The sequence below is a fragment of the Bicyclus anynana genome, chromosome 17 (genome assembly GCF_947172395.1).
Source record: "Bicyclus anynana chromosome 17, ilBicAnyn1.1, whole genome shotgun sequence".
Taxonomy (NCBI): domain Eukaryota; kingdom Metazoa; phylum Arthropoda; class Insecta; order Lepidoptera; family Nymphalidae; genus Bicyclus; species Bicyclus anynana.
The window spans coordinates 11,521,346-11,548,129 of record NC_069099.1 but is presented as its reverse complement, the minus strand read 5'-3'; the positions used below and the strand labels follow the sequence as shown (position 1 = coordinate 11,548,129).

Here is a 26,784-nt window from a genome sequence, read left to right as displayed (position 1 = left end):
CGGGAGGGACCCATCTGGTTTCAAGCTTCGTGTTACCCAAGTTCTAAAGATACCTAGTTACATTTAGGTTGGTATCTAATCTACAGTCTACAGTCTACGAGACGTGGATAGACGTCTTAAGCTGATTGATTAATAAGACGAATGTCTAATACGTATTTAAATAATATCTTCCACAGTTAAAGGCGGCATTTCAACTGTACCCTATAAAAATCCGCAAATAATACGTATCTATTAGAGCGTATATCTCCGATTCGCCTAAGTATTCCTCAAACATAAAAGATAGACGAAAAATTCGAGTTGAGAAAATATGTACGGCAACGGCATGCGAAGGGTGGCCGAGGAGGTGGAGGACCGGGGGGAGACGAGGCGGTCCCCCCGCCCGCGTCAGTTCACTTGCAGCGTTCGTGCGTAGTGGTTGTGTTGCTTCTTGTTATTTTACGTATCGCGTGTGAGTTGTCGCGTGTTCCCGCTCGTAGTGTTCGTAGTGGCTTGAGTGGAGTGTGTGCTTGTGCCCTGTATTCTTTTTGGAGTGTGCTGCAGACGATGACCGCGTGCGTTTGACGTGGGGATGTATCCGAGCGCGGGCGCAATGAACGCGGCCGCAGCCGCCGCTGCCGTGGCGGCCGCCAGGCATCCGGTGAGCCACACACGCTTTACATAAATCATCCTCGGAGATAATCAACTTGTCGCCCATTATCGCGGCGCTTTTCTCTATGGGAAAGAATAAATTAAAAAAAAAAACTCGCGGTGCATGTGCATTGTTTTGACGGTTTTGACAAATCGCCTACGATGTGAAACCATTGGGAAAGTTGTACGAGTTAACGGTTTTTATTTACATTTAAACAAACTTTGCAATAGATATCCTTTAATAATAATATTTAACAATTTGCATTGTGCTTGTACTGACAAGTTTACAACCGAGCAAAACAATACGCGTTTGGTTCCCAAACTTTTTTTATTACCGTTCAAACGTAATAAAGAGAAAAAGCAACGCACAACTGCGCCCCCCGCGGTGACGCGGCTCGGCTCGCTGTCGGAGCGATGTCGGACACACTCAATTACCTGTGAAATTGCTTCTAAAAGTTTTATAATACTTCACATCGGAAGTACCTACGACTTTTAAAAAAAGCGCGTCATAAATTGTTAAGTTATGAATGACGTTAATTCGAATCATTACTTTATTGTTTTAAAAATAAAGTCCATAATACAGTTTTCATAAAAGTAACCGATGGCAATGTTTCTGTCGTACATCTGTCGTCGCTCCCGATAAAGTTCCAACCCTACCTACCTATACCCAATCAAATTTTTTTTTATTCGACTCGATTGCAACTTTGATTGGACTTGTGTTTTGGTGTTACAGTGACAGTTATTTTTAACAATGCACAATACCTCGAAAGAGTTACCTAAGAAGCTCAATTCCTCCGAGTACCTAGATAGAAAAAAGTTGCTAAAGTCCGCTCAGAGATTGCGTTTCTGACAGGTGGGCGATGTAAGATGAGAGAGAGAGACAAAATTTAGGCAATTGTATATATGAATATGTTGTCTCATTCGCACGACCTGTCAGAAACGCAAACACTGAGCGTCCGGACTTTAGAGTAAGGCACTGTACTTACAAATTGTAGAAAAACTAAAATTTAAGAAAAAATAAAGTTAAACTCTCGACCAAGTCTCTTTCAGTGCGCTTTCATTTGAGACCCCATTCAAGTATGTAGGTATATTTTTGCAGACATTCGGTAATTCTTCCCCACTTTTATCACCCCACAATTTTTAAACGCCTCAACCGATTTTCATACTAATAACACTCGCGCTTATTTTTTTTTCTTATTAAAGGTGACTTTAATAAGAAAAAAAAAACGAAAAAAAATCACGTCACCTAAACAAACAGTTTATCTCAGAGGAATTACAATGCTTGGTTTGGTTTGTCTACGCCAATTTAAAGTGTTAATTATAAAATTCCGTGTTTATAATCGTGCCATTAAAAATTATCTCAGACAATTTGTCACGTTATCACGTTATGGATACCTACTTTTTAAATTGTGAGAATTATAGTAAGCCGACCTATTTGTTGTGTTAATGTCTATGTAGGTATCTAATTACAGTAGAACAAAGCAGAAGTTTAATTGCCTTCAGTGATTACCACATGCGATGTATAACACAATGAGCAAATCAATTTTTTTAGATGTTTATTAGAATTAAAAAAAAACTGTGGCATGCAATGTTGATTAGCCTAATGTTAGCTTGTCATGACTTTTTCTCAAGTAGTCTTCATACCTACTTTAACTTACCTACTTATGTACGCACTAAATTATAATAATTAATCTATACTTAATATTATATAAAGCTGAAGAGTTTGTTTGTTTGCTTGAACGCGCTAATCTCAGGAATTACTGGACCGATTTGAAAAATTCTTTTAGTGTTAGATAGATCATTTATCGATGAAGCCTATAGGCTGTATATTATCCCTGTATTCCTACGGGAACGGGAACCACGCGGCGTCAGCTAGTGCCAAAATATAATGCACGCTTATCACTGGAAAACGTATTATCATGAAAACATCAAAGTTCAAACTAAATGACTATATTTGGACCACCAGCCAGTAACTATAGGTAGGTATCTAAATAATTAATTACCTATTAGGCATTATTCTTAATAGGAAAATTGTTTTTAATATAAACATGCGTATTGATATAATGGTATTTACGTTAATAAGGTTTCAGTATAGGTAACTATGTACTTGGTGAATGTGACTAATTTTCCTTGTCAATAACAATTTGAATATGAAAAAGACTAAATACATTCCACTTCATTTTTATTTATTTAAAGATTAAATCATTTCATAAAGTTATTTGAATTTAAGTTTTATTCTATTCCTGAGGAAAAAAGAAAACTTTCCACACCACCTTCAACTGACAATTACATTGAAAAGCGAAGTTCCACATCTGGCAACACGTGTAGTTAAATCGTGGAAAATTTAACGGCAAATGTCCCTTGACTTGTAGAGTGCGAACTGTTAACCGTATTACGGATGACAGAAGGCTTTTACCCTGCTCTTTTACGACGCCTGGCTCTCGCTTTTACGACATAGTATGGGAGGGGGGAGGTGAGGGGCACGGGGAGACGGGTGCGGGTGTTAATGTAAATGCCTATTTGTATGTTTGCTCAAAATCCGTGTCGCGTCCTAGGCACTCCGCTCTATGTCAATATTTGACAGATGGAATTACCGCTAGCTACGATAAAATGAGATGGCGTCTCGAGTTCACGTTTCTTCGCAAACAACGAACGACTCTCGCGTTTAATTTCCGTGAACCGCTATGGCGGAAAGAATGTCTGTGCTAACAATGAGCACATAATTTACGTTGGTTATTAAACTGCGCTGCCACAATCGAGTCTCCAAACGGTCTTCTGTAGGTACAGTCAGTCCGTATTACTATAGTCTGGCAAGTTCGTTGATGACACTCCCATGATATGCGGGCGACGGGGGGAAAGAATGCGCGGATGTGAAATCGTGCGTGCGGGAAAGTGAGGTGCATCAGTCGTGGTTTTTCATTCATCGCTACACGCCCCCCGGCCCGCGCGGACCATCTGGAGTGTTACGAACGAAGTTGCCAAGCTATAATACCTACTCGGAAATAAGTATGTTCAGTTTTAACTTGAAAGAACATGGTTGGTAAGCGAAAATTAAAGCCATTGAATGAGCCAGTACGTGTATCTACTTATAATAATGTATATACCATTCACCACTTATTTTTAGTGAATTGCATAATAATAAAGTCTGTAATAAACGGATCTGTAATAGGTTAAAACCTAGCTGATGTAGATTTAAATCCATTCGAACTATCTATCTAGTAATCAATGAGAAAGTTTGTATGGATGGATGTTTGTCAGGGAGGTACTTAATCACATCAGAATGGCTAAACGAATCTCGATGAAATTTGACTGAGAGATAAGTAGATTATATTTTGTAACAGCCCATAGACAATTTATAATCCCAATAATCCCCCAGCAATGGGATCCAAGAAGATAAAGTGTGAGGCACTACTAGGAAGTACGAGTATCTAAGAACAAGCTTTGCACTATTAAAAACCTACCTACCTACAAGTAGGTATACGATTGTATTATTAAAATAAAGCATGTCATTACCATTATCTAAAACTTGATAAAGTGTTTTATTTCTGCTCATTACAAAAATGATATCAACGCGGCATAATCCCTAGATAAGAAGCTTTCATTAAGTAGCTAAGTACGTAATACCTAATGTATCTACTTGTACTTACTAAAATAATAATTAATTATAATTACTGTCTTCCAAAAAATCTCGTAGGATCTTAAGTAGGCAACTAAAAGAGGATAATTTGTCATGATCAATGCCTTATTTAATGTTTTGCTATAGAGCAAGGCCTTCCTAATGGGAGAAAGAGATTTGGAGCTTAAACTCACCACTCTGTTCTAACGCAGGTTGGCGGGTATGTTTTCAAGTACCTACGGACGGTGTTAACGGTAGGCACGGAATGGTTAGTATTAATAGGAATGCATTCTAAAAGGAACCTTTAAACCTACACCCAAGGTCACAAGTCCTGGGACCTGCTCGAGAGTTTCCTCTAACCATAAAAAGCTAATATTGTCGATGCTACCCGTCAATAGTCTAGTAAATGACTAGTGATTTATACCCTCATTTTTAATTTGATTGTTGGTAAACAGTACTCACCAAGACAGGCTATAGTATGAGGCTATTTCTCGAACCCAGGACATCATGATCGGATGCCACACACCCTAACCACTGGACAAACCAGGCAATCAAAAATAGGTACCTACATGCAAACGGAAATGTATGATGTGAATAGGGATTACGCTTCACGGCTGTGATAAGAGCGCCTTGAGTCAATGCTCGTCCGAAATAATTCCCCACATTTGTACTGATAACGCTTATCAGTACAAACACGGCATTTGGAGTATGCTAACAAGTAACAAGTCCCAGCTATCGGCGCGCCATCAATTTGTTCGGCGACACTTGTCTGACTTTTTGGTACATGTTAATACCTGATAATGCTATGATTGAACTGGTTTTTTGGTGGATTAGGTTTTTTTTCTATATTAAGGTTTATTATAGGTATATTCTACTTATTAGATAGTGTGCATAGCTATTTATTTAGGTGTCTATCTAAAGGAAAAGGAATTAGTAAAAATTTATATAGGTAGTTGAATAAAATATTTTATTCAATTTTTTTTACTCATGAGTAACTTGCATTAATGATGATGAGTTGACGAGTAATAGAAACGAATGGAAAAGATTGACATATTTTTCCGACCCCACTTAAATGGGATAAGGGTAAGGAGATGATGATGAGTAACTTGCATTAAGACATTTACCTACATACCTGACTTGCAAAGACAATATGGTTTATTATTTAGTTAAATTACTTAAATAGATTAACCAAACAAACTTTATCCCTTATTAACCAAACAAACTTTAACTAAACAATCACATTCTATAAACGATAAAAAAAAAAACTCAAATAAAATATTAGTCACGTGCCTAAGCCGAGTTCGGACTACTTTAGCAGTTTAGTCGAGTACTGCGAGTACTTACCTACTCGACAAACCATATGGTACAGACACGGTTAGCAGCTAAATTTTACGCTACTCGACTAAACTGCTAACTTGATGACAACACAAGAATGGTTGTATCTGATTGTTTTTCTTTGATTTATTGATTTTTAGGTAGGTCAAAGTCAAAGAAAGAGATAAAAACATATAATAATTTATCATAGTTTATCTAATTTTTTGACATCGATCATGCAGCTAAGTTAAAGGATGTGTTAAAGTAAAAATAAGTACCTATCTCTTATTTAAATTAAATATGTAAGCTATAAAATATTACACTCGTATCCGTATCTAAAACTGCAAGAAAAATACCTTGCATTAAAGTCTTATTTATTTATTTATTTTTAATTAAAAAAAAATTACAAAAGACCCCAACAATTAGGTAATAACACTCTTAGTTAGATAATAACTACTATAACTTTTCTAATTGATCTTCTACCTAAATATATAATTTTTCATTCTTCATGTTAGATTATTTTTTATCAATAGTTCAAGCCATTATCTTCGCTTCATCACTAGAATAGCATCCCCTGCGGGGTATTTTTACATCCAAACATAACATCTTCTTGGAATGCTCGATGTCAAAACATTTCACAGATTTTGTTCTTTTTTTGTTTATTCCAACACGATGGGCGACGATGCTTCTAAGAAAGTAGAATCGGCTTTCCGATCCCAGCGCTACCATATTAGTTTTACTAGCATTTTTATTGAACATCGACTGAGAACAATAAAGCGATTCCCAATAGCTGTTTTTATGAACTCTAAAACCATCGGCCGTAAACTCAAAATAGCTTGAAGCGGAGATATTACGTTTCGAGAACGTGGCGTGTAATTTAAATATTTGTTCTAAGCCTGTTTGGATTGTAAGTGCGAATGGTGTTTAGATGTTTACAGTGCTGCTGAACTCATGTATTGTGTATACTTTTCGGAGCTACATTCTAATATCACTAATAAACACTTGACATCGATCTGTTTTCCCGCTTCGAAGAAATACAGACACGGTAATGGCTTCGTGACGAAAATAAGAAACGAGCTTCAAGTACAGCCTATAGCTGTGCATCGCGTGACTTTTACAATCAATGGGGGATTATGGTAATTCTTCACGAATACATTTGTTTAAAAGGCGTGCTTAATCAATAATCATTATTATAAACCACATTTCAAATGCAATTTGTCTTGTTAATAGACTTTTTTTTAGATAAATGAATCCTTAATGAGACACGAGTTTTTAAACATGCTATCAATTAATTGTTAATCAATTTTTCATGAGCTATTCTAGTGCAATAAGAGTATCTATATATTTATTAGGATATATATTTAAATGCTTTAGTTAGACAAAAAAAAACGCAAAATAGACCCCCAACAAATTTTCAACGTATAAAATTTCGCTTGAATTCATTCAGTTCATTCGAAATTCAAATTCCAACAAAAGAAGTCCTTTCGCCGAGTGAACAGGTAGACGTGGGCAGACAGACGTATTCAATAATTTGAAATAAGAACACGTATTTTCTTTTTATATCCGTTTAAACGCATTCTGTTTAGTTTTGTTTTTGTGAGCGGTCGCTGGATGCGGGCCTTTCATCCGGGCCCACACAATACTGCCACTCAAAAACTGTTCATTGTATTTTAATTTGACCTTTTCGGCGATAATTTATGGGAATCTTTTTTTCTTCAGGGAACGTTTACTCAGTCTATTATTGTCAGATTTTTTGTGATCAATTTAAAAGTTGGAGCCATCGAATTTAGGGACTATTAAAAACATTATAGGTACTGGGTATTGTGTAAGTGATTCAGTAATGTCTTGTTATTTGTTCACACGCAATTGTATCCCTTTAACAATATAAATTGTTATTTAACATCCCATATTAGTAAATTTTTACGTATTGCTATTAATGAATCGGAAATTTGTTACAAAAACAATTATCAAATGTTAATTTGACTTTAAATTGTCAATTAGTTCGATATTGTATTTCACATTGTTTGATATTGGTCGGTGTAATTGCGGTTGACCGTTATATTTAATCTAGCGATAATTTTATTTGTTAGCATATTAATCGCATACCTACTTGGCTACTTAAATACTTAATTGATACTGAAAGTTGGATGTGCATGCTACGAACCGTATTCGAACCTACGCTTTTCGAACCGAAAGCAGAGATCATATCCACTGGGCTATCACGGACTCATTTATTAATGGTTTTTTTTTACATTATTTACTGTGTGCTTAGTAATTTTTCAAGTGTGTTTAATATGACAGTCGTCATTGATATACATATTCGTGAGTCATTTTGATTTTAAATACTCTGTCAAAGATCATTTAAATAATTGTAATGGCACGCAGTTATTTATACAAAACAATGTAAAAAGCAGTGGCGTAGCTAGGTGACCAAGGGCCCTGGTGAAAACTAAAAAATGGGCCCTACTATCATCTTAAATGGTTAGGTTTTATCAAGTAGAAATACTTATTCATCAGTTCATATCGTTTTCAAAATTTTCTAAATTCAGTTCGGTCGCGATTTTCTTTATTAGGATTAGAGGACCCCCTGAGCATGAGGGCCCCTGGGCTTTGCACTGCCTAACCCCTGGGTAGCTACGTCATTGACAAAGAGGAGAAACGCCATGCATCATGCATGTCTCTCCGATCCGCGTGCCTCTGGAACGGCTACCGATACTGACAATAGTTTTATTGTGTAGTACCTACTCGAGCGAATACGGCGGCCATTTGTAACGCGCAACTTTTTGTGAGCTTTGCGAAAAATGTATTTTTTTAGGGTTCCGTATAGGTATTTTGTACTTGGTGACGTTCATTCTGAGAATGAATGACGTCATACAGTCTCAGAATGAATGACGTCATAAAGTTGTTGTAAAATAATGCATTGTTGTCCAAATTAAACTGGTACATGCAAAAATTTAATCGCAAGATTTTACCCGAACAAATATTACATACATAGATAGGTACGTTGTAAGTTAAATAAAAACTTATAGGATCGGAATACTTATAGGATCATTTTGTTGTCTGTCTATCTGTCAAGACCTTTTATTTCGGGAATGCGAAGAGGTATCAAGTGGAAAACCTTACCCTACTCTTATTTCTACGGTCTCATGAAGTTGTGAAAAATCAAGCTTTCAAGTTAACATATAAAAGATACCACCGTTTATTTAGCAAAAAACTCAATACCTATTTGGACTCTCAAGGGAATCAAAACTCATACTTAGGGAATCAAATTTCATGACGTAACTATGAAATTTGGTAAAAAAACATCGTTACAGACCAGATTTTTTTTAAAACTATTCGTTTGTAATAAAATCTTAAAAAAGGTTAGTGTTTAAAGTTGAATTTCGAAAAGATCCCGGCAATAACTGCGCAATTAAATTTCTGAACACTGATTTATAATGATCCAACGCACGGAACCCCGCACTCCCGCGACTCCGACTCGCACTTGTCCGATTTTTTACTCGCTTTAACTTATTCGACTGTATATCTAATTAGAGCAGATAGCGCAGTTTTTATTGGTATTATAAAAAGTTACATTTTAACGCTTCGAGTAATTTACGTCTAAATTGCATGAGTTCGCGATGTAGTAAACTATCCGCTGGGTGATTATTTGCGGTTGCGGCTTGCGTTTCATTATTAAGTGCGATCTGGTGCACCGTGCGGTCTATGAGGCACAGTCCGTCTCATGACCATCCCGGTGGTTGCATTCACCAAAGTGGTATGACGATTAGGTTAATTTTATGAGACATTCGGTAAATAAGGTCAATATTAAATAATTAATTACATATTAACTAAGACTGTCTTGGATGTTTAAAATAAATAAGATAGTAACATTTCAAAGTAAATTAGGTATAAATCTTTTATCGTAATTATATGAAAATTAATAAATTTTTAGGTAGATTACATTCAATGTGACATTTTTTATTAAACGATGTATAAACGCACAAATAACAAATATATTTGTAATTTTTTTTGAACGCCCATACAAATATAACGATCTCTTGCAGGGCGTAATTCCGTCGTGCTATTTAGTATAGAGCGTTTTTAGCGATCCGTGGCAGCGCCGCAAATATGAACATTTAAATCCCTGTAACTCCGAAAGTAATAATCGAAGATACCCTGTCACTTGTACAAAATACTCTTAATTTATTTACAATTAAAAAAACTGTCATGTTCTCCATTGCTAGAATTCGCGATGTAATAAACTATCCGCTGTATTATTTGCGGATGCGGCTTGCGTTTCGTTATTAAGTGCGATATGGTGCACCTTGCGGTCAATGGGGGCCCATGTCGGTGGTTGCATTCACTAAATTGTGATGACTACCAAGTATGAATATTATATTGATTTTTATGAGACATTTACACACATTTAGACACTAATATTATAAAGGTGAAAGTTTGTGTGTAAGTGTGAAAGTGTGTAAGTATGTTTGTTCCACTTTACGCTGCGGCTACTGAAGCGATTTGACTGAAATTTGGAATGAAAATAGATTTTACTCTGGGTTAACACATAGGCTACTTTTCATCCCGGAAAAATCCATGGTTCCCGTTGAATTTGTGAAAAACTGAATTCCACGAGGACGAAGACGCGGGCGTCCGCTAGTGATAAATAAACTGTCATCATCCCTATTGCTAGAGTCCGCGATGTAATAAACAATCCGCTGGGTGGATTATTTGCGGTTGCGGCGAACGTTATTAAGTGCGATTTGCTGCACCGTCGCGGTCGCAGTCCGTCTCATACCCATCTCGGTGGTTGCATTCACTAAATTGGGATGACGACTAGGTATGACTATTTTTTCAAGACATTCGGATAAATAAGGTCAATATTAACTAATTAATACATAAAAACAAAGATTGAAAATAAATAGATTATAATGTCTTAATTAAATACATTAAAAAATAAACTGTCATCATCCCTATTGCTAGAGTCCGCGATGTAATAAACAATCCGCTGGGTGGATTATTTGCGGTTGCGGCGAACGTTATTAAGTGCGATCTGCTGCACCGTCGCGGTCGCAGTCCGTCTCATGCCCATCTCGGTGGTTGCATTCACTAAATTCTCGGGCGCATTTTTCCCGAGCCCGATTGTCCGCAGCTCCATTTACAACGTCTACACGCCAGTTCCTTTTACGCTTTTATTTACGCTCCTTTTATTATTTTTAAAGTCCGTTTGTTCCTCGCGCGCCGGCGAGCGACGGTTATTTATTTTTTACCGCCTGCCCTCCCGGCGACCGTGTGTTGTTGTGTCCCTCGTTTTATTTTTATTTTCCTGCTTCTTATTATGGAGTTGTTGTTTTTTATTTTTTACTTTATTATTAGGTGCTCGCGTGTTGTTGCTTTATTTTTATGTTAAGAGGCGCGTTGTTGTTTTTTTTTTTCATTAATCGAGCCTCACACCGAATTATGGTCATTAAAGGATAATTTGTATTATGGTAATTTGGGATGCGTGTAATTTTTGTTTCGTGATAGTAACCTTTTTATGTGTAGCTCGGAATTGATGAATTGTGTTCTGTTGAATTGCGTGTTGCGAAAACGTTTGTTGAGATGAGAAACTTGTTTATTTCTCGATTCGTTCTGATATGTGCAATGATATAAATTTCTGTTTTATAAAGCACTAGTCGATGCCGCGCGGTTTCACTCGCGTGGTTTCCGTTCCCGTAGGAATATGGGGATAATATATAGCCTAATATAGTCGTGATAGCCCAGTGGATATGACCTCTGCCTCCGACTCCGGAGGGTGTGGGTTCAAATCCAGTCCGGGGCATGCACCTCCAACTTTTCAGTTGTGTGCATTTTAAGAAATTAAATATCACGTGTCTCAATCGGTGAAGGAAAACATCGTGAGGAAACCTGCATACCAGAGAATTATCTTAATTCTCAGCGTGTGTGAAGTCTGCCAATCCGCATTGGGCCAGCGTGGTGGACTATTGGCCTAACCCCTCTCATTCTGAGAGGAGACTCGAGCTCAGCAGTGAGCCGAATATGGGTTGATGACGACGATATAGCCTAAAGCCTTCTTCGATAAATGGGCTATCTAACACTGAAATAATTTTTCAAATCGGACCAGTAGTTCCTGAGATTAGCGCGTTCAATCAAACAAACAAACAAACTCTTTAGCTTTATAATATTAGTATAGATTTTATAGAATGCTCACGCTAAATTATTATAAATAAAATATACTTACTACGTACGTAAAAGTAGGGATTCTGTACGTATGTACTAAAATTACGTTTTATCGAAATATGTATTTAGGGCCAAGTTGTTTAGATTGTAACTTGTTTTATATTATAATTTGAACTAATTATTTATTTTGTTTCAGGGTCCACCGCAGCCCGGACAACCTATCAAATTCACGGTCGGAGAATCCTGTGATCGAATAAAAGAGGAGTTTAATTTCCTTCAAGCCCAATATCATAAGTGAGTTACGTTATATTTTTTAATTTGCTATATCTTTTAAATATGACACATATTCCATTTCCCCTCTAAGTCGGGAAAGAATGTTTTAGTAGTGGGTATGACACTAGTCCAGCAGGGCGGGGATCAACAAGTCACCCTTCGGTGATAAGTCAAGCAGCTTTACCGTTGAGCCATTGAGGCATTAGCAACTTGTCTGCCTTTCGTACCACATCGCATTTCACTAAAATCTATGTGTCCATGTTATACCTACCTACTTACATACTTGTAAATAATGTGGATATATTTTACTAAAAATGTACACATTGCCTGTCTGCTTGAATAACGTGTTATCTCAAAAATCACAATTTTATAGGAGACTATTTTTAACTAAAAAACAAAATTCGTATCAAAAGTTACATGTGTTTTTTAAGTAATGTAAGTTTATCAAGTTTTTTTTTACTTGAAAAATAATTCGTAATAATTCGCCTCTTGTAATAATGTAATATTCGAGATATCACGTGTTGCAAAATATTGTTCTACAAAAAAGTACCTACTTCTACTATTATTCATAAATATTCTAATAAAACTATAACAGATCAAAACGAACTGCAAATAAAAATCACCGTAAATACACCAGTAAGCCTTCATACAACGTTTTATGTAAATCTTTTTTATCCATGCTGATCGCTTTGTTACTGAAAGCAACGTATAATATACTATAGTACTATTCGTATAGGTACAAACAAATACAATCCTCAACGCAAAAATATCAAACATAACATTAGTGAGAACTTGAAAAAAAAGGTACAAAAGTAAATCAGCTAAAAAGGGCTCATCGGGGATTTCGTCCGTCGCCGGGTATCAGTTGAATCATCCCCTATCTGCCCCTTTGTCGACTAAGTAGTCCTTTTTTACATCCATTTTGTGACCCTTTGCTGGTAACTTAAAAAATCTGTCGGGCACAGGTAGGAACGAGAATTTACGCTCTTTATTTTTTTATACGCCACATGTTGCGAAGATAAAATTCATTCAGCCTAAGTTATTGAGTGTTACGAAGTAATTTTTTTTTGTAACATGACAACAGTTTAGTTTTTTTTTTGTATTTAATTATAGGTTGAGTTGTTATTTTTATTATTAAAATGAGAAATTAAAATTAAAGATAAGTGGGTAGGTGGAAGGCAAATAGGGTAACTCCTAATTTGTAGTCTATACTAATATTATAAAGAGGTAGTTTGTGGTAGTGTAGGGGGTAATCTCTGGATATACTGAACCGATTTTGAAAATTCTTATACCCTAGTGAGTAAGTACACTTAGTGCTGATTAACTTGACACCTGGCTCGAACTGTATTTAATTGGTTGTGTTTGGTAGGTGTCAAGTTAATGCGCACGAATTATGTATATATCCGTATTCTTATGGGAACGGGAACCACGCGGGTGAAATCGCGGGGCGTCGGATACTTAGGTATCTAATAAAGATGATAAAACTAGTTATTTCTTAGTTAAGAAATTAAGTCCCAACTTCGTGCCCATGAATTAAATATCTAAACGAAGTGGAACAGTAAATCATTGATAAACCCGTTACAAGTTTGACCCATTGGCGACGGTATCGGCAATAAAATGAGGAAAATAAGCTGCTATTATTTTTTATAGCGCGTTTATCTTGTTTAAAGAGAGCTGTTTACATAAAATTGTATACTTAGTGTGTTTATTTGTTGATACAGCCCCTTTACACTTAGCCGGGGTTTGTTTAAAGTACCTACCTAAGTCGCTTATATAACGTCGCTTCTACATTGCATCTGCATTATCTTAGCAATAATGTTTAGTGAAGGTTACTGAATTAGTACTATATTTGTACTAATATAGATAGATACTCGGCAATGGAGTTATCTGACTGACCCGGTAAAAGTAAAGCACTAGTTATTTTTTATAATGCTAGCCACTCACCATACAATAAGTCCACGTGCCGGCAGCGGACAGGACATTCAATAAAACTGATCGTGTGTTGGTCGCGATCTATGCACATCGCGATCAACACACTATCTCCGTGAAACGAAGACAGATAAGAATGCATCTACTAGTAACTAGTTCAATATCTTATGCTTGCCACTCACCATCCAATAAGCTCATGTTCTTGCTTGACATCCGATAAGTTTTATCGGATTTCAATCAACAAAAATTAGATGTATTCTTGTCTGTATTGAGTTGAGACACGGTTTAAGTTATATTACTAGGTAACACATTTATAGATGTCTAGAAACATCCGAGAAAAACACCAAAGCACGTTTTTCATAACTGTCTGACGGTTTTTACCGGGACCACGATGGTCAGCACAAGAAACATGTCTTGCGTGTTGAACTGTTGACATAATTATGTTCTTACCATAAAATACTAAGCCCTGTATTATGAGACTGTTCGCGACAGTTGTCGGCATAAAGACACGGTTCCGTATTATATTTCAAACCAAGCGCATTGATGTCTCGGAACATCTCGAGAAAAACAACAAGACGTGTTTTTCATGTTTCCGCTGTCGGTTTTTGCCGAGATCTCGATGGCCTGCAGAAATATATCTTGTTTGAAGGCATGTACAATATTATTGCTCGTAAATGATTTTCTGCGGGAAGTTGGCGTACCTTGGGTCGTTTTTGCACCTGACTTTTTTTTAAGTAGAAACGCCAGAGCTATTTCTTAAAAGTATCAGGAACTAGGTATAGAACTCATCTGCATGGGAAGAGAACTTATTTTTCAACTCAGCATATGACATGCTGAGTTCCTATACACCAATATTAATGCGTGTAAGAGTGTATTAATATAATACGACATATATTACAGACCTTCAGAGAAATATTTAGGTACTTCATATTTTTTTGATTATTAAAAAATACAAATATCTATCGTATAAAGAGATGTCTTAAATAAAAATATAAGTCATAACTATACATAAATAAAAAGCTCGATAGTCTAGTAAAAAATAAGCTTCAAAAGATTCGAGAAATTTCTAGTGCTTGTCAAATCAAATTATGTAATTCCAAAAGTTACCATGATATTACTTCAATTCACTGAACTGCAACTGGAAATAAAATTCTAGTATAGATAGGTAACTTTTAACGTTATAAAGTTGAACATACAATCCAAAGGTTCAAAACATTTTAATACACTACTTAACCCTTTAGTTTTTAGTACTTAAGTTGTTAGTATTTCCTCTTCTTAAATGGGTATAAGTAAATAATTTAATTTTTGCTATCTCTTGTTTCAGTTTAAAATTAGAATGCGAGAAACTGGCTAGTGAAAAAATTGAAATACAAAGGCATTACGTAATGGTAAGTAAAAATATTTTTTATAATTACATATCTAATATCAAAACAATTAAGCAAGAGAAAATAGTTAAAAAACGACATTACAAAAAATGGCTATATTCTAATTTCTACGTTCTTGATTGTAATTATGTGTATGAGCAAGCATTGTTTATTTGCATGTATGATGTACACGTCTCTGGTGTACCTAAATAAAAAAAAAAACTCAAGCTGTTCACAGAATAGTGTTGTAGCGTAATAAAAGGTGCTTGTTTCGACCGGTTGATAGATGATTATCGTTTAATGTGTACGAACAATCAATAAAGCGTATCTTTTGTCCGACGCCCGCATATCAACAATCGTCCATTGAACAGGCGGACCGCTTGCCCCCAGTTGTTTACAGATAATCGTTGACGTGAATGTACGCGTCGAGCGACACGCTCGCGAGTTGATGCGTGTGAGCTAATAACTTCGGATTAGATAAATAAACATTACTAAACGAATGCATGTAAATATCTTGAAACAATATTTTAATTAAGTATTTAACCTATTATTAAAAGTTTAGTTAGTTTTCTATAGATAATTTAAATTAAAAAAACTTTATAATATAGCTGGAATAAATAGCTCCAGATACGAGTATAAGAGCAACTTGCACATATCTATATATAGTATTTTGTTTTATACCTATAATATATTTTTTCCTTTTTTGTACAATAAAGAAACAGTTATATTTTTGTCTTAAAGCAAATTAAATGATTTCACAATTCTATTGTACTTATCTATTTTAATTTTTACGTCAGGTGCAGGTGGGTCAACTAGATTGAGCACGATTCCTGGGTAAAAAGTACCATTCACACAATCCTGGTTGGATTACAAAATAAGTTGTGATATTTATAGTGGATACGTTCATATTTGTTATAGTGGATCCCTATATGTATTTATGACCAATTGGTCAAATACCTTTATAAATGGGAAATTAACGAAAACCTCTCTCACTCTCTAGAGATAAACCGTGTCACTTTTTGGCATACTAATTATTATATGTAGGTACCTACGTTTGTTCGCGTGATAACTGATAAGTGCGCCGGCTGTTTCGATCAATTGGGAGCAGTAATTACACACCTTGTTTATCATTACGCAAACATAAATTGTTTAGATAGGAGTACATAGTTACCTGCAAGTAATGATTTATTAACTTTATTAAATTTAGTTTACATTATGAGCTTATATTATGATATACGCTAGAGGTAAATTGAGTTGACTAGTGTGTAGATAATTTGTATCATTAAAATAATACTGTATACAATTTACATGTCATAAATAGTGTAACTAAATTTGAAAATATATCATGTTTGAAGTGTACCTACCTATTTGATATCAATTAAGTAAGCCTACACAAATACCATTAGCAATCGATACTAAAACTAGATTGGGGATACAGAAGAAAATTAATTTAGTTTTGCCCTATAGCAGATTTTTCAGTAGGTACTTTCCCGTTTTCGAATTTACCAAGTTCACAACATTCTATTTAAACAGGTTTCAAACAATTCGCATTAAAAAACATGTCATATAAAATGACGGCATAAAACAACCCATTTAATAGCCATGAAAAATGTTGAACACACGGAAAAAAAATGTCGATAACACGGGGAAAATATGCCAGCGTCGTTATTAACCAATTCCGCGCGATGACGTACAAAAAAATATATATAAAGTGGCAACATTTTTCAGGCGACCGAATAGATATTTGGCAGTCCCTAATCCCCCCGCGCTCGTTCCGGCCCGATATGAATCACGATTAAGTGTTGCCAAATCGCCTGCAATTTATTTTAATACGCTCCAGAGGAAATTTTCGCGAGCGGTTTTTATGTCGCGCACATATTGCAAAAGTGTAGCAACTAGAAAATAATAAAAACCGGGAATCTTGATATTCAAATTATATAGAATTTTGCTATCAAATTAGGTATGTAAAACAAAATCTTGTCGCCGAAAAATTCAGTTATTTCGCTTAATACGAGTAAATACCTTTAATAGTAAAGTTGGATTACTTTCATTCAGTATTCAAAATATTAAGATCGTGCTGACTTTGATAGCTATTTATTTTGATAAATAAAGGCACACATACGAAATATGTTTTTTTGGTATTTTACTCAGCAAAAAATTATATCTGTATAATATAAATGTAAAGATATTGTTCTTTTCTTCATATTTTCTGTTCTGTAAATTCTGTAAATAACTTCTGAGAACCGGATTTGTGTTTAGGACACATATAAAGTGACATAAATGAATATTTCCCGTTTATAAAATATCCTAGAGTTGTGCCACTTTACCAGCACGTGCGCGGTCGGAAACACTCCTGGCCGCGGTCCAGGGCTGTTGCGGAAGTTTAGTCACTCGCCTCAAATGATTTGAGGAAGCTAATGGCTGCCAAGTGCTTTCTTTGTCGCGTTACATTGTCCCATCCGACCAATGTAATTGATCCGATTAATTTGTTTATTTATGTTTCAGTACTATGAAATGTCGTACGGCCTCAATGTGGAAATGCACAAACAGGTATGTAACTATTTTACATTTTAATTACTACTTACTATATCTATTAAGTGTGCCTTTATTAAATTGACGGACACTTATTAGGTATGTGGGTACATTACTTTAGTTAAGAGATTTACGATTATGTTGTTGTAATATATTTTTAGTACAATGATAAGACTTACAATTTTTGCCAAACTAACATCTCATCTCCGTAACTTGATCCTACAGGAAAAATAGCTTTAATAGTATTTTTTATGTACTATCAAATACATGGAGGTAAGTAGGTAATTAAACAGTTTTAAAAACTCTATACTTTTCCGTTTGTAGACCTGCTTGAACGATCGTTAATGTTTATTCAAAATTGAGTTATTGACGATAACACAACCACAAAAACATACTTTGAATAAATGTTTCATACATTCGTTTGATATTATCATTTCGGCAGTCATTATTACGTTGTGCTTGACGAATATCATATTACCATAGTACCATCTATTCGTCAACTTATTTGCCGTCGGAATAGAATAACAATTAAATAATTATATTGCCTTGCATTAAAAAATCGTTTCTATGTGTTAGGTCAATTTATTATTGCTGTTTAAAGTGTTGATAGTTGGAACGTAAATGTTTTCACATTCCATTATTTGTTACGGTATTTAGAGCATCGAGTATTATGATGGAGGTGAAAATAGCTATTTTTTATTAGCCTCGGTGCAAAGTGGCGCGAGGGAAAAATGAACGCCTGCAAAATGGCGTATAAAAAAAAAACAAAGTGTTATTGCGCCTCGCTCGTTTGGTGGATAAACGTTGTTTGACAGCGCGCCCGCAGCACTGGGGAGGGTTAAGGCTAGGGGGGGTCTCAAAGTATGGTCAAATCGCGATTTGTTTGCACTGTTTTATTGATAGACTTTGTTTACTTTTTTATGGTATTAAACAGGCTATTATGAAAGTTATGGGTGCGCTTGCCTATTCTCTACTCTAATTGGACGTTCTTTTGTTTGATATTGGTTATATAAAAGGTGTACCTACACCTAGCAGAGGTACAATGTTACGCTTTAGTTTCACGGTCAAGAGGATAAATCCCAGAGGGAGAGATGTTCCCCGTAGCTATTCGCTTAGTTAGACTAAAGTGGAAAATATAGAAAAAAAACTAGCCGACGCCCTGCGGTTTCACTCGCGTAGTTCCCGTACCTACCATACAATACGGGGATAAAATAATAGCCTATGACAATCACAAATAACGTAGCTTTCTATTGGTAAAAGTATTTTCAAAATCAGTTGAGTGGTTCCAGAGATTAATTCCTACAATACCACAAGCTTTACCTGTTTATAATATCAATGTAGATAGACAGATGTTTTATAAAAAAGCATAATCTTATATTAATTTAAATAAAAAAAAAATATTTTCAGAGTATAAAGAAGTTATTATTGTATTTCTTGTAATTATCGTAACTGGCGCCCGGGGAGGTTGTTGTGTAATACCTATTGAGAAAAAAAAGAAAGTTATTATTGGGTTTGGTCGTTTCTTGTAAACGTTGTTTCATAGCACCCCCGGGGTGTGGGGTGAGCCTGGGTGGCGGGGCTGGGGACAAAGTATGGTCCGTTTTGTTTACATTTCGCTTTCTAATTTATAGCCTGTTTTTGTTTACAGATTTTGTGTCAAAATGCGAAATCCATACTACAATTTATTACCTATAAATGCGAAAGTAAGTCTGTCTGTCAGTTACCTTTTCATGGTTAAAACGCTGAAACGATTTAGATAAATTTTGGTATCATAATAAATTAAGTAACCTTGGAGCAGAAATTATTATTATACTTTTTATCTCGGAAAAATCCATCCCGGGATTTTTGGGATTAAATATCAATTAATTGTTGAAAACAAACGCGCTTAAAAAAATTCTTAGTCCATAGTGATAAACTCTATCATAATTTTTATACTCATCTAGTTGTTCCTCTACCCCTATTTCTTAAGAATGATATAGAGGATTAATTATTATTATTATATTGTATGAAACTTGTTTCATCAATCAGCTAATGCAAGATTAGATTGCATCATCACTTTCCATCAAGTGAGATTGTAGTCAAAGGCTAACTTGTAAAAAACAATGCTCGCCACTGGTCATTAAGCATAGATTTTCTTTTCAAATACGGTATATTTTCAAATGGAATGTGGCAAGGGCTCGTACTAATGCCATATTATTTACGACAATAACTTTACGCTTATTCGGAGCAATATTGAAACCGTGATTATTGGGGGAGCATATACCTACCCGTATTATGGAGTTCGCTTCCCCTAATGTGTGTGATTGAAACTCTGATAATATAACTAATAGTTAGTGACGCTTAGTGACTTCATTATTTTCTGAAAATTTAGGGTTATTAAATTAAAATGACACCTAAATTTTTCATTTGTGGATGTATGAATGCTGTATTTACCAAGAGTAATAATGAAAATTACCCTTAGGTACTGTTCATTTGGTTAAAATAAACTTATGAAGTGATTTATGGCAGGTTCGGGTTCAGGTCCACTAATCCGCATCGCACGTATCGGATGCATCGCATCAAATGGATTTCAGTATTCTATTTATAGAAAGTTATAGAAGTAGGTACGTCGGCTTTTCGCGGATGATAGCAAAATAAATAAAGTATTTATATACATATACATGATGAACTTCCGCCAAGTAACGCCGTCTATCCAATATTTATGAAAGTGCGTCCACTGATCCGCGTCGTATGGATCGCATCGAACGGATTTTATCTACCATAATATTAAAAATCCGTTTGATAGGCAAGATGCGACCGATACGTACGATGCGGATTAGTGGACGCCTGCCGTTAGACTTCATATTAGTTTTCATGTTGGATAGATTTGAGGTTTATACAGTCAAGCTTAAATTAGAAATTAGCTTGCGGCAAACTTGACAGCGTAAGCTTTGAAGCCGGCATACACGTTATACGTGTGTTTTTAATGAATATATTTTTTTTAATTGACACGTTTGCTTAAAATTAGTAGTAGAAACAATAATATTTTGTACTTACTATTGTTGTTATCTATTGGAAAAAATTAATACGAATAGATACCTATTGTCGAAGAAACTTGTAGAGAATATAGCGTAGGATGAAGATAACAAAGTTAAGAAGCTAAAATTATCGCTTAAATAAACAAGTCTACCAGTCTGGCAGGTGTTAGGTGTCCGACCGACAAACTTAATTTGAACAAGGCTCCCGGCGGTGATTAAGTTACCAACAGAATTTAATTAACGGAGAAAAAACATTTTAAGGATGAGAAAATACGCCTGAAAAAATCAGTAGGCATTTTTGCCCATAGATTAGTTAATAGTTACTTCGTTAAGTTATTAAATTTTTTCGGATAAAGACTACACCTAAATCTTCCTTTGACGACTTAAAGATTTCAATAATGCTTCAATATTACTTTTTGAAAGTTCACAAAAGAGAAACACCCCTAATAGGTGATACGAACTCCAATTCACGTATATAATCTTCAATGGTGTACTCGACAACCCTAACCGCAGGGCATCAATAGCTATGGTAACGAATAGTTATTACTTTTGCATGGGGTCGCTCGCGAAGGGTTGCCGATAGGGGTTCCGTAGTAATCTGTTGATTTTACGCTCAGACCCCACCGTCAGATGCCACGCACAATCCCCCATTTTTGTTAATAATAGCTTTACCTTAACACGTAGGTACCTATTCTAAACGGAAACAAAATCAATTTATGACGGCCCAACGTTTTGCCAACGGTCTATTAACAGGCCTCGATTCCCATGTGGTGTTTCCTACACTTGCAATGGACAATCACCACCACCCTTAAATTCCTTCTTCATGACATTTAGTTGTACTTTGAAGTAGGTTTCAATAGCTAGTTGTTCTGTTCTACTTTTACCTGGGTATCGACTATCATGGAACATTTGATTGTTCGTCTGTCATGCTATGATCTGGAAGTCCTTGATGCACATAAGTTTGAATTTTAATGAGTTCATGGAAACATGAAAAGTAGAAATAGCTTTCCCGTTCCTGACTAAATCTGAGCCGAATTTCTCTGAACATGAGTAGGTACATGAGATATTTTCGTAAAGAACGAGTAAACAAATATGTTATCAAGAAGCCGTGTTGCGTATTAAGTGGTTTCACAACGTTTTGATTGTTTTGTTAGGAATCTGCTTGTACGCTAACCAAAATTTCCATATGTGTTTACAATACGATGTAGGTACCTTAAAATGTTTGTATTACGGTAGTTATGTAAATTCAATGTTAAATTTTAAATCCGTCTTTGTAAACAGAACAGATAACAAAATGATAAGTTTCTTCATAAATGGTTCAAAGCTGGAACGGCATGAAACTATGTTTGTTTAGGGTCTGGCGAACTGGCAACGAGGGTGATTTAGAAGGGTCGTATTGTTTGCCGCTGCGGCGGGCAGATGGCTCCGTTGGCTCAATGCTTGAATGCGCTATTTAGCGTACTGCAGCGCTTCATTGTTATGGATTATTACATTAGCACTCAACACGCTCAGTCGAGCGGCAACCAGAATATACCCTTTTTGCTCTGTTTAGATTTAAATCGCGCGATAGTGTTGGAATAACAAGCAATGTTTTAAAACTTTTTGTGCTTCACGCTTGTTTTTATAACCGTCCGTTGCGTGACGGCTGACCGCTCAATAACCGCGAGATTAATGTTTTGGAATTTTTAATTTGAAACATTGAAATGCGTTTTCGATCACGCCTACATGTAATTTTATTACCGAATGCCCAAGGCCGTCCGTCATAAGAAAAAAGGAATTGGTCTAAGATCCGACATTAGAAATATATACCCTCATCTGTTATTTATTGGTGATAAAAAATAAATGATAGAAGACATTTTTTTTTTCATAAAAAATCTATGAACTAGATAAAAAGCGACTTTAGGTAAATTAAGCTTAAAATAAGCTTTCATTTGACATATTGACATATAACTTTACTCATCTTTTTATATCTGGCAACCCCACAGTTGCAGTGTGAAAGCGGGCAACCTTTACATTTTCAATTCTGTTGTGTAGGTACATTCTTTGAACTAGTGTACATTTTTTTTATTAACCAATGACGGAAGTACAATAAATAAATTTAATAAAAAAAATAATAATTTACAACCTGCTATCCGGCCGCAATTTAAACAAGCTATTATTTCAATGTGAGTATTTTCTATCATTTATTTCTTATCCGAAAAAAAAACAGATGAGGGTGTATATTTCTCATGCCGGATCTTGTACTATAACATAAGAAAAAAGAATGTCAATACGGTCGAAGTCGTTAGCGGAGATTGCGTCGTGACCGCGGCGATCGGCCGGCGGCGTGACCGCGTCCAACGCGCGTTTTCCGCTCTTTCTGGCGACGACTAATTGCTTAGATTTTCTTTTGTTAGTCGCGGGGCCGGACCGCAAGTCAGACCGCGCCGAATCGCACCTACTTACGTCGTGAATTGATTGTTTCGTCTTTGTGTGGCTGTATCGACACGGAGCGTTATTGTTCTGTTTCTCTACCCATTATTCACGCTCGAACCGGCTTTACGTTGTCGATTATTATAATGATTTCCGTATACATATTTAATCGGCGACTATATAAGGCGCTTGTATTGTATTTAAATAATACATGTTTGATACCATTGTGCTCTAATAAATAAAACAAGGATGCCGGCTCGACTGCATATTGCGAAATTAATATATTTCGCGTTGATAGATCGCTTTGAATGGAAGTCAATAGTTGAAGAGCAATAAATTCATAACGCCGGAGTGATTTCATGAAGTGTCACGAGTGTCGACAGCGAAACAATAGGGTTGCGAGCAAGCTTCTCTCCGCCCGGCGGGGTATCGATAAAACACTGTGTCGTGTTTTACGAGCGTCGACACCCCTACACTGTGCGCTCCAGTGCACACATTCCCATCCCCCGGCACTCGTTTGTTGTGAAATATCTGTGCCGCGCCGCTTCGTGAGCAGCGCGCTGTGTTGGAAACAAACGTATCTACGTAGGGGGGCACCAACGTACAGTCTACTTACCTACCTGCCAAATTATCTTGCCATTGACATAGGTACTATGCGAGTATCACCGGGTTTTCGACTTTAATTATCACCATTAACTCCTAACATGACATTTGAAAAGTGCTTGTATAGTAAGCCTAATTAAAATAAATGAACTTTGACTATGAAAGATAATAACGTAGCTGAACTACTCATTTGTCCTGCATTTCTTTATTCATTTATTTATTTATTTTATACGCATATTATATATAAACATTACAGGCTAAACCTAATGTGTTTATATAAACTATCTATAATTCCTGCATTACTTGAACGTATCTGCTAAAAGTTCTGTGAAATTCAGGCGAAGAGAAAACCAAATCTAAACCCGGATCCCACTCCAATACCCCGCCGTCACAATTTAGTCACAAGCCATTCTATTTTTTTTTTAAATCTATCTAGGTACCTACGGTGGTTAGATAAAAACTTATTAACGGCGTACTAAAATAAAAAGACTTAGACGATTTTATAACCCTGTAGTGTAGTACGTAGGTATAGAATACAACATGCTGTTGACGTAAATTTTAATTTGTGGGAATATGAGTTGGGACAAAAAATTAAAAGAAAAACTCGTCTCGTCAGCATAATTTAATAATTTACGGGTTATTGCGGGTCTGCCGGCCGAGTCCCCTACACTCGGGAATTATTCATATGCGGGGCGGAGGGATGTTTACCCTTGCATTAGGGTGAGCGCACACAGTTGATAAAAACATTGCACGTGCTCGATCCGCTTAGCTACTATTTATAATGAAACTGCCGAGGGCGCTCGCCATGGCCCTAATCCTGTTTGTTTTACAATAGACCCAATATACGAACCGGGGGATATTAATTTTTAATTTTAGAAAGTGATTGAGAGTCTATTATGTAGCTGGTGGTAATTATGTAGGTAGCTTGTTATGATATAGCTGTTAGAAATTGTTATTTATTTATATGTATATACTTTATTGTATTTATTTTTCTGTTTTAGTGTAGTGCAAACGAAAGCGGCACAATGCAGGCAATTTCGTTATTTTCATTTTTTACACAAAATGATTGAACCGATTTTCATGAAAATTAAATAGGACCAATAATGGAGGAACCTATACTCTTTCACAAACAAAAAAAATATTTTCAAAATTGGTTAACAAGTTATGAGGTAAAACATTAAACATTCGTGTCGAATTGAGAACCTCCTCCTTTTTTGAAGTCGGTTAAAAAGAAAACATAGTAAACAAGTATGTGCAAAGGCGGTCTTATTGCTTATAGCAACATCTGCCAGTACAAGCTTTGGATAAAGGAATTAATGTAATAAAATGCGGGATATTAAGCGGGAAATTCATAATGCTATTTAAAGTCGCGCGTTTTTTTGCCGTCTGAGAGTACGTAAGTAAAAATGTTTATTATATTTCCTGCACTTCATAGATGCAAACGTGCACTTCATACCCTGAAGAGTCATTATGAACCTATAACTGACGTAATACCATTTTACGTATAGTGCCTACTCTAGCTAAAAGCCTTGTGCACGCCATTGAATTTAAAAATGATGATGAACAAGGAGTTGCGTGTAGTTATTGTGAATGAAATGATTCTTACATTCTTGATGATGTGGTTTGATAAATCGCTTCATCAGGTCACTATCTCTTACAACTTGAAAAAAAATCAAACATCCATGTATTATACATACATCCGAACATCTATAAATAATCCATAAGTTTTTTGTTCAAGTCTTGAATAAGTCAGGAATAACAAAATGACGGTGATGAATAAGCAATGAAACAACTAACAATAACTTGTTGTATTTGTTAATCCACTACTACAACTACGAGATATTAATATACACATATATTATGAACTCCATATCATCTTTCTGATAGCCTTCACTAACTTTGATCTATTAGCCACCTTAATATAATTATCAGCTAATCAATAACAATCGTATTTTTAGTACTCCTTAGCCCATTTTTAAAAAGGATCACTAATAGTAATTTTGATTAGTTAGCAATAAATTGATGACACCACATGACTTAAGAATTCCTAAAAATATACAGTTAGTGTATATCCACTAAAGTTACCTATACTTTTACTTTTTAAAAGGTATCCAAGACTACCTGTATTTTGCCACTTCTGCAGGCATATTCATTAACTTTGAGAACCTACTACAGCCTTTCTTGATGAGTTGTGTTTACCAACAAAGAAATTAGAAATGAAGGTAGAAAACACATGTCATTTCATTTTTTTTTAAATTATATATGGTTTGTATATAAAATGTTATATAAAATATATTAACCATATCTATTATACTCTCATTTTTAATTTGTTTGTTGGTAAACAAACAATCAAGAAAGGCTGTAGTAGGTTCTCAAAGTTAATGAATATGCCTGCAGAAGTGGCAAAATACAGTCTTGGATATCCTTTAAAAATATACTCCTTGGCTGTTATTGCCTATAAGGCGATATTTAAATATACAAAAACTGACTGAATTAAATAATCGATCACTTGGTACAGACAGGTGGAGTACTTAGACGGCTTTCTGTAACTTGCATGACATTCGCATTCGTTAAATATTCACATAATTTTATGCGAATGCGAACATTCGTAGCATCCCTTGTTTGTGCAACTACTAATATGAATTAATTGTAATAAATGTGCCAAGTAGATAGTACCTATTGATTTTAAAATTGCTCACGGGCAGGTGGAGTGCTGAGCTACGTTTTTCTTCTACTTGCATGACATTCGCATACGTTAAATATTTAGATTATTTGATGCGAATTCGTAATATCCCTTGTAAGTGCCTATATGCTATTAGAATCATTATTATCAGCCTATCAAACGGTCCCTTACTTATATGAATATGGAGCTTAAACCCACCACCACGCTCCAATGTGGGTTGGCAGGCTTAGGGTGATAATTTATTGTTAATGA

The 26,784-nt window shown here is 35.6% G+C and overlaps 1 protein-coding gene across 3 annotated transcripts in view; it reads left to right on the top strand.

Moving 5' to 3' along the window:
- The first annotated feature begins 383 nt into the window (after window positions 1–383).
- Window positions 384–26,784, top strand: part of LOC112046364 (protein groucho) — a 120,384-nt gene continuing 93,983 nt past the window's right edge. For 2 of the 3 annotated variants that reach the window (XM_024084167.2, XM_052886472.1), the window contains exons 1-4: window positions 385–637; window positions 11,916–12,013; window positions 15,246–15,309; window positions 17,791–17,835. In XM_024084167.2, the coding sequence (XP_023939935.1) occupies window positions 569–637; window positions 11,916–12,013; window positions 15,246–15,309; window positions 17,791–17,835 (276 nt within the window). In that variant the 5' untranslated portion in view covers window positions 385–568. Of the gene's footprint in view, window positions 638–11,915; window positions 12,014–15,245; window positions 15,310–17,790; window positions 17,836–26,784 lie in introns of all 3 variants that reach the window. The other variant, XM_052886473.1, reaches the window with a different exon arrangement.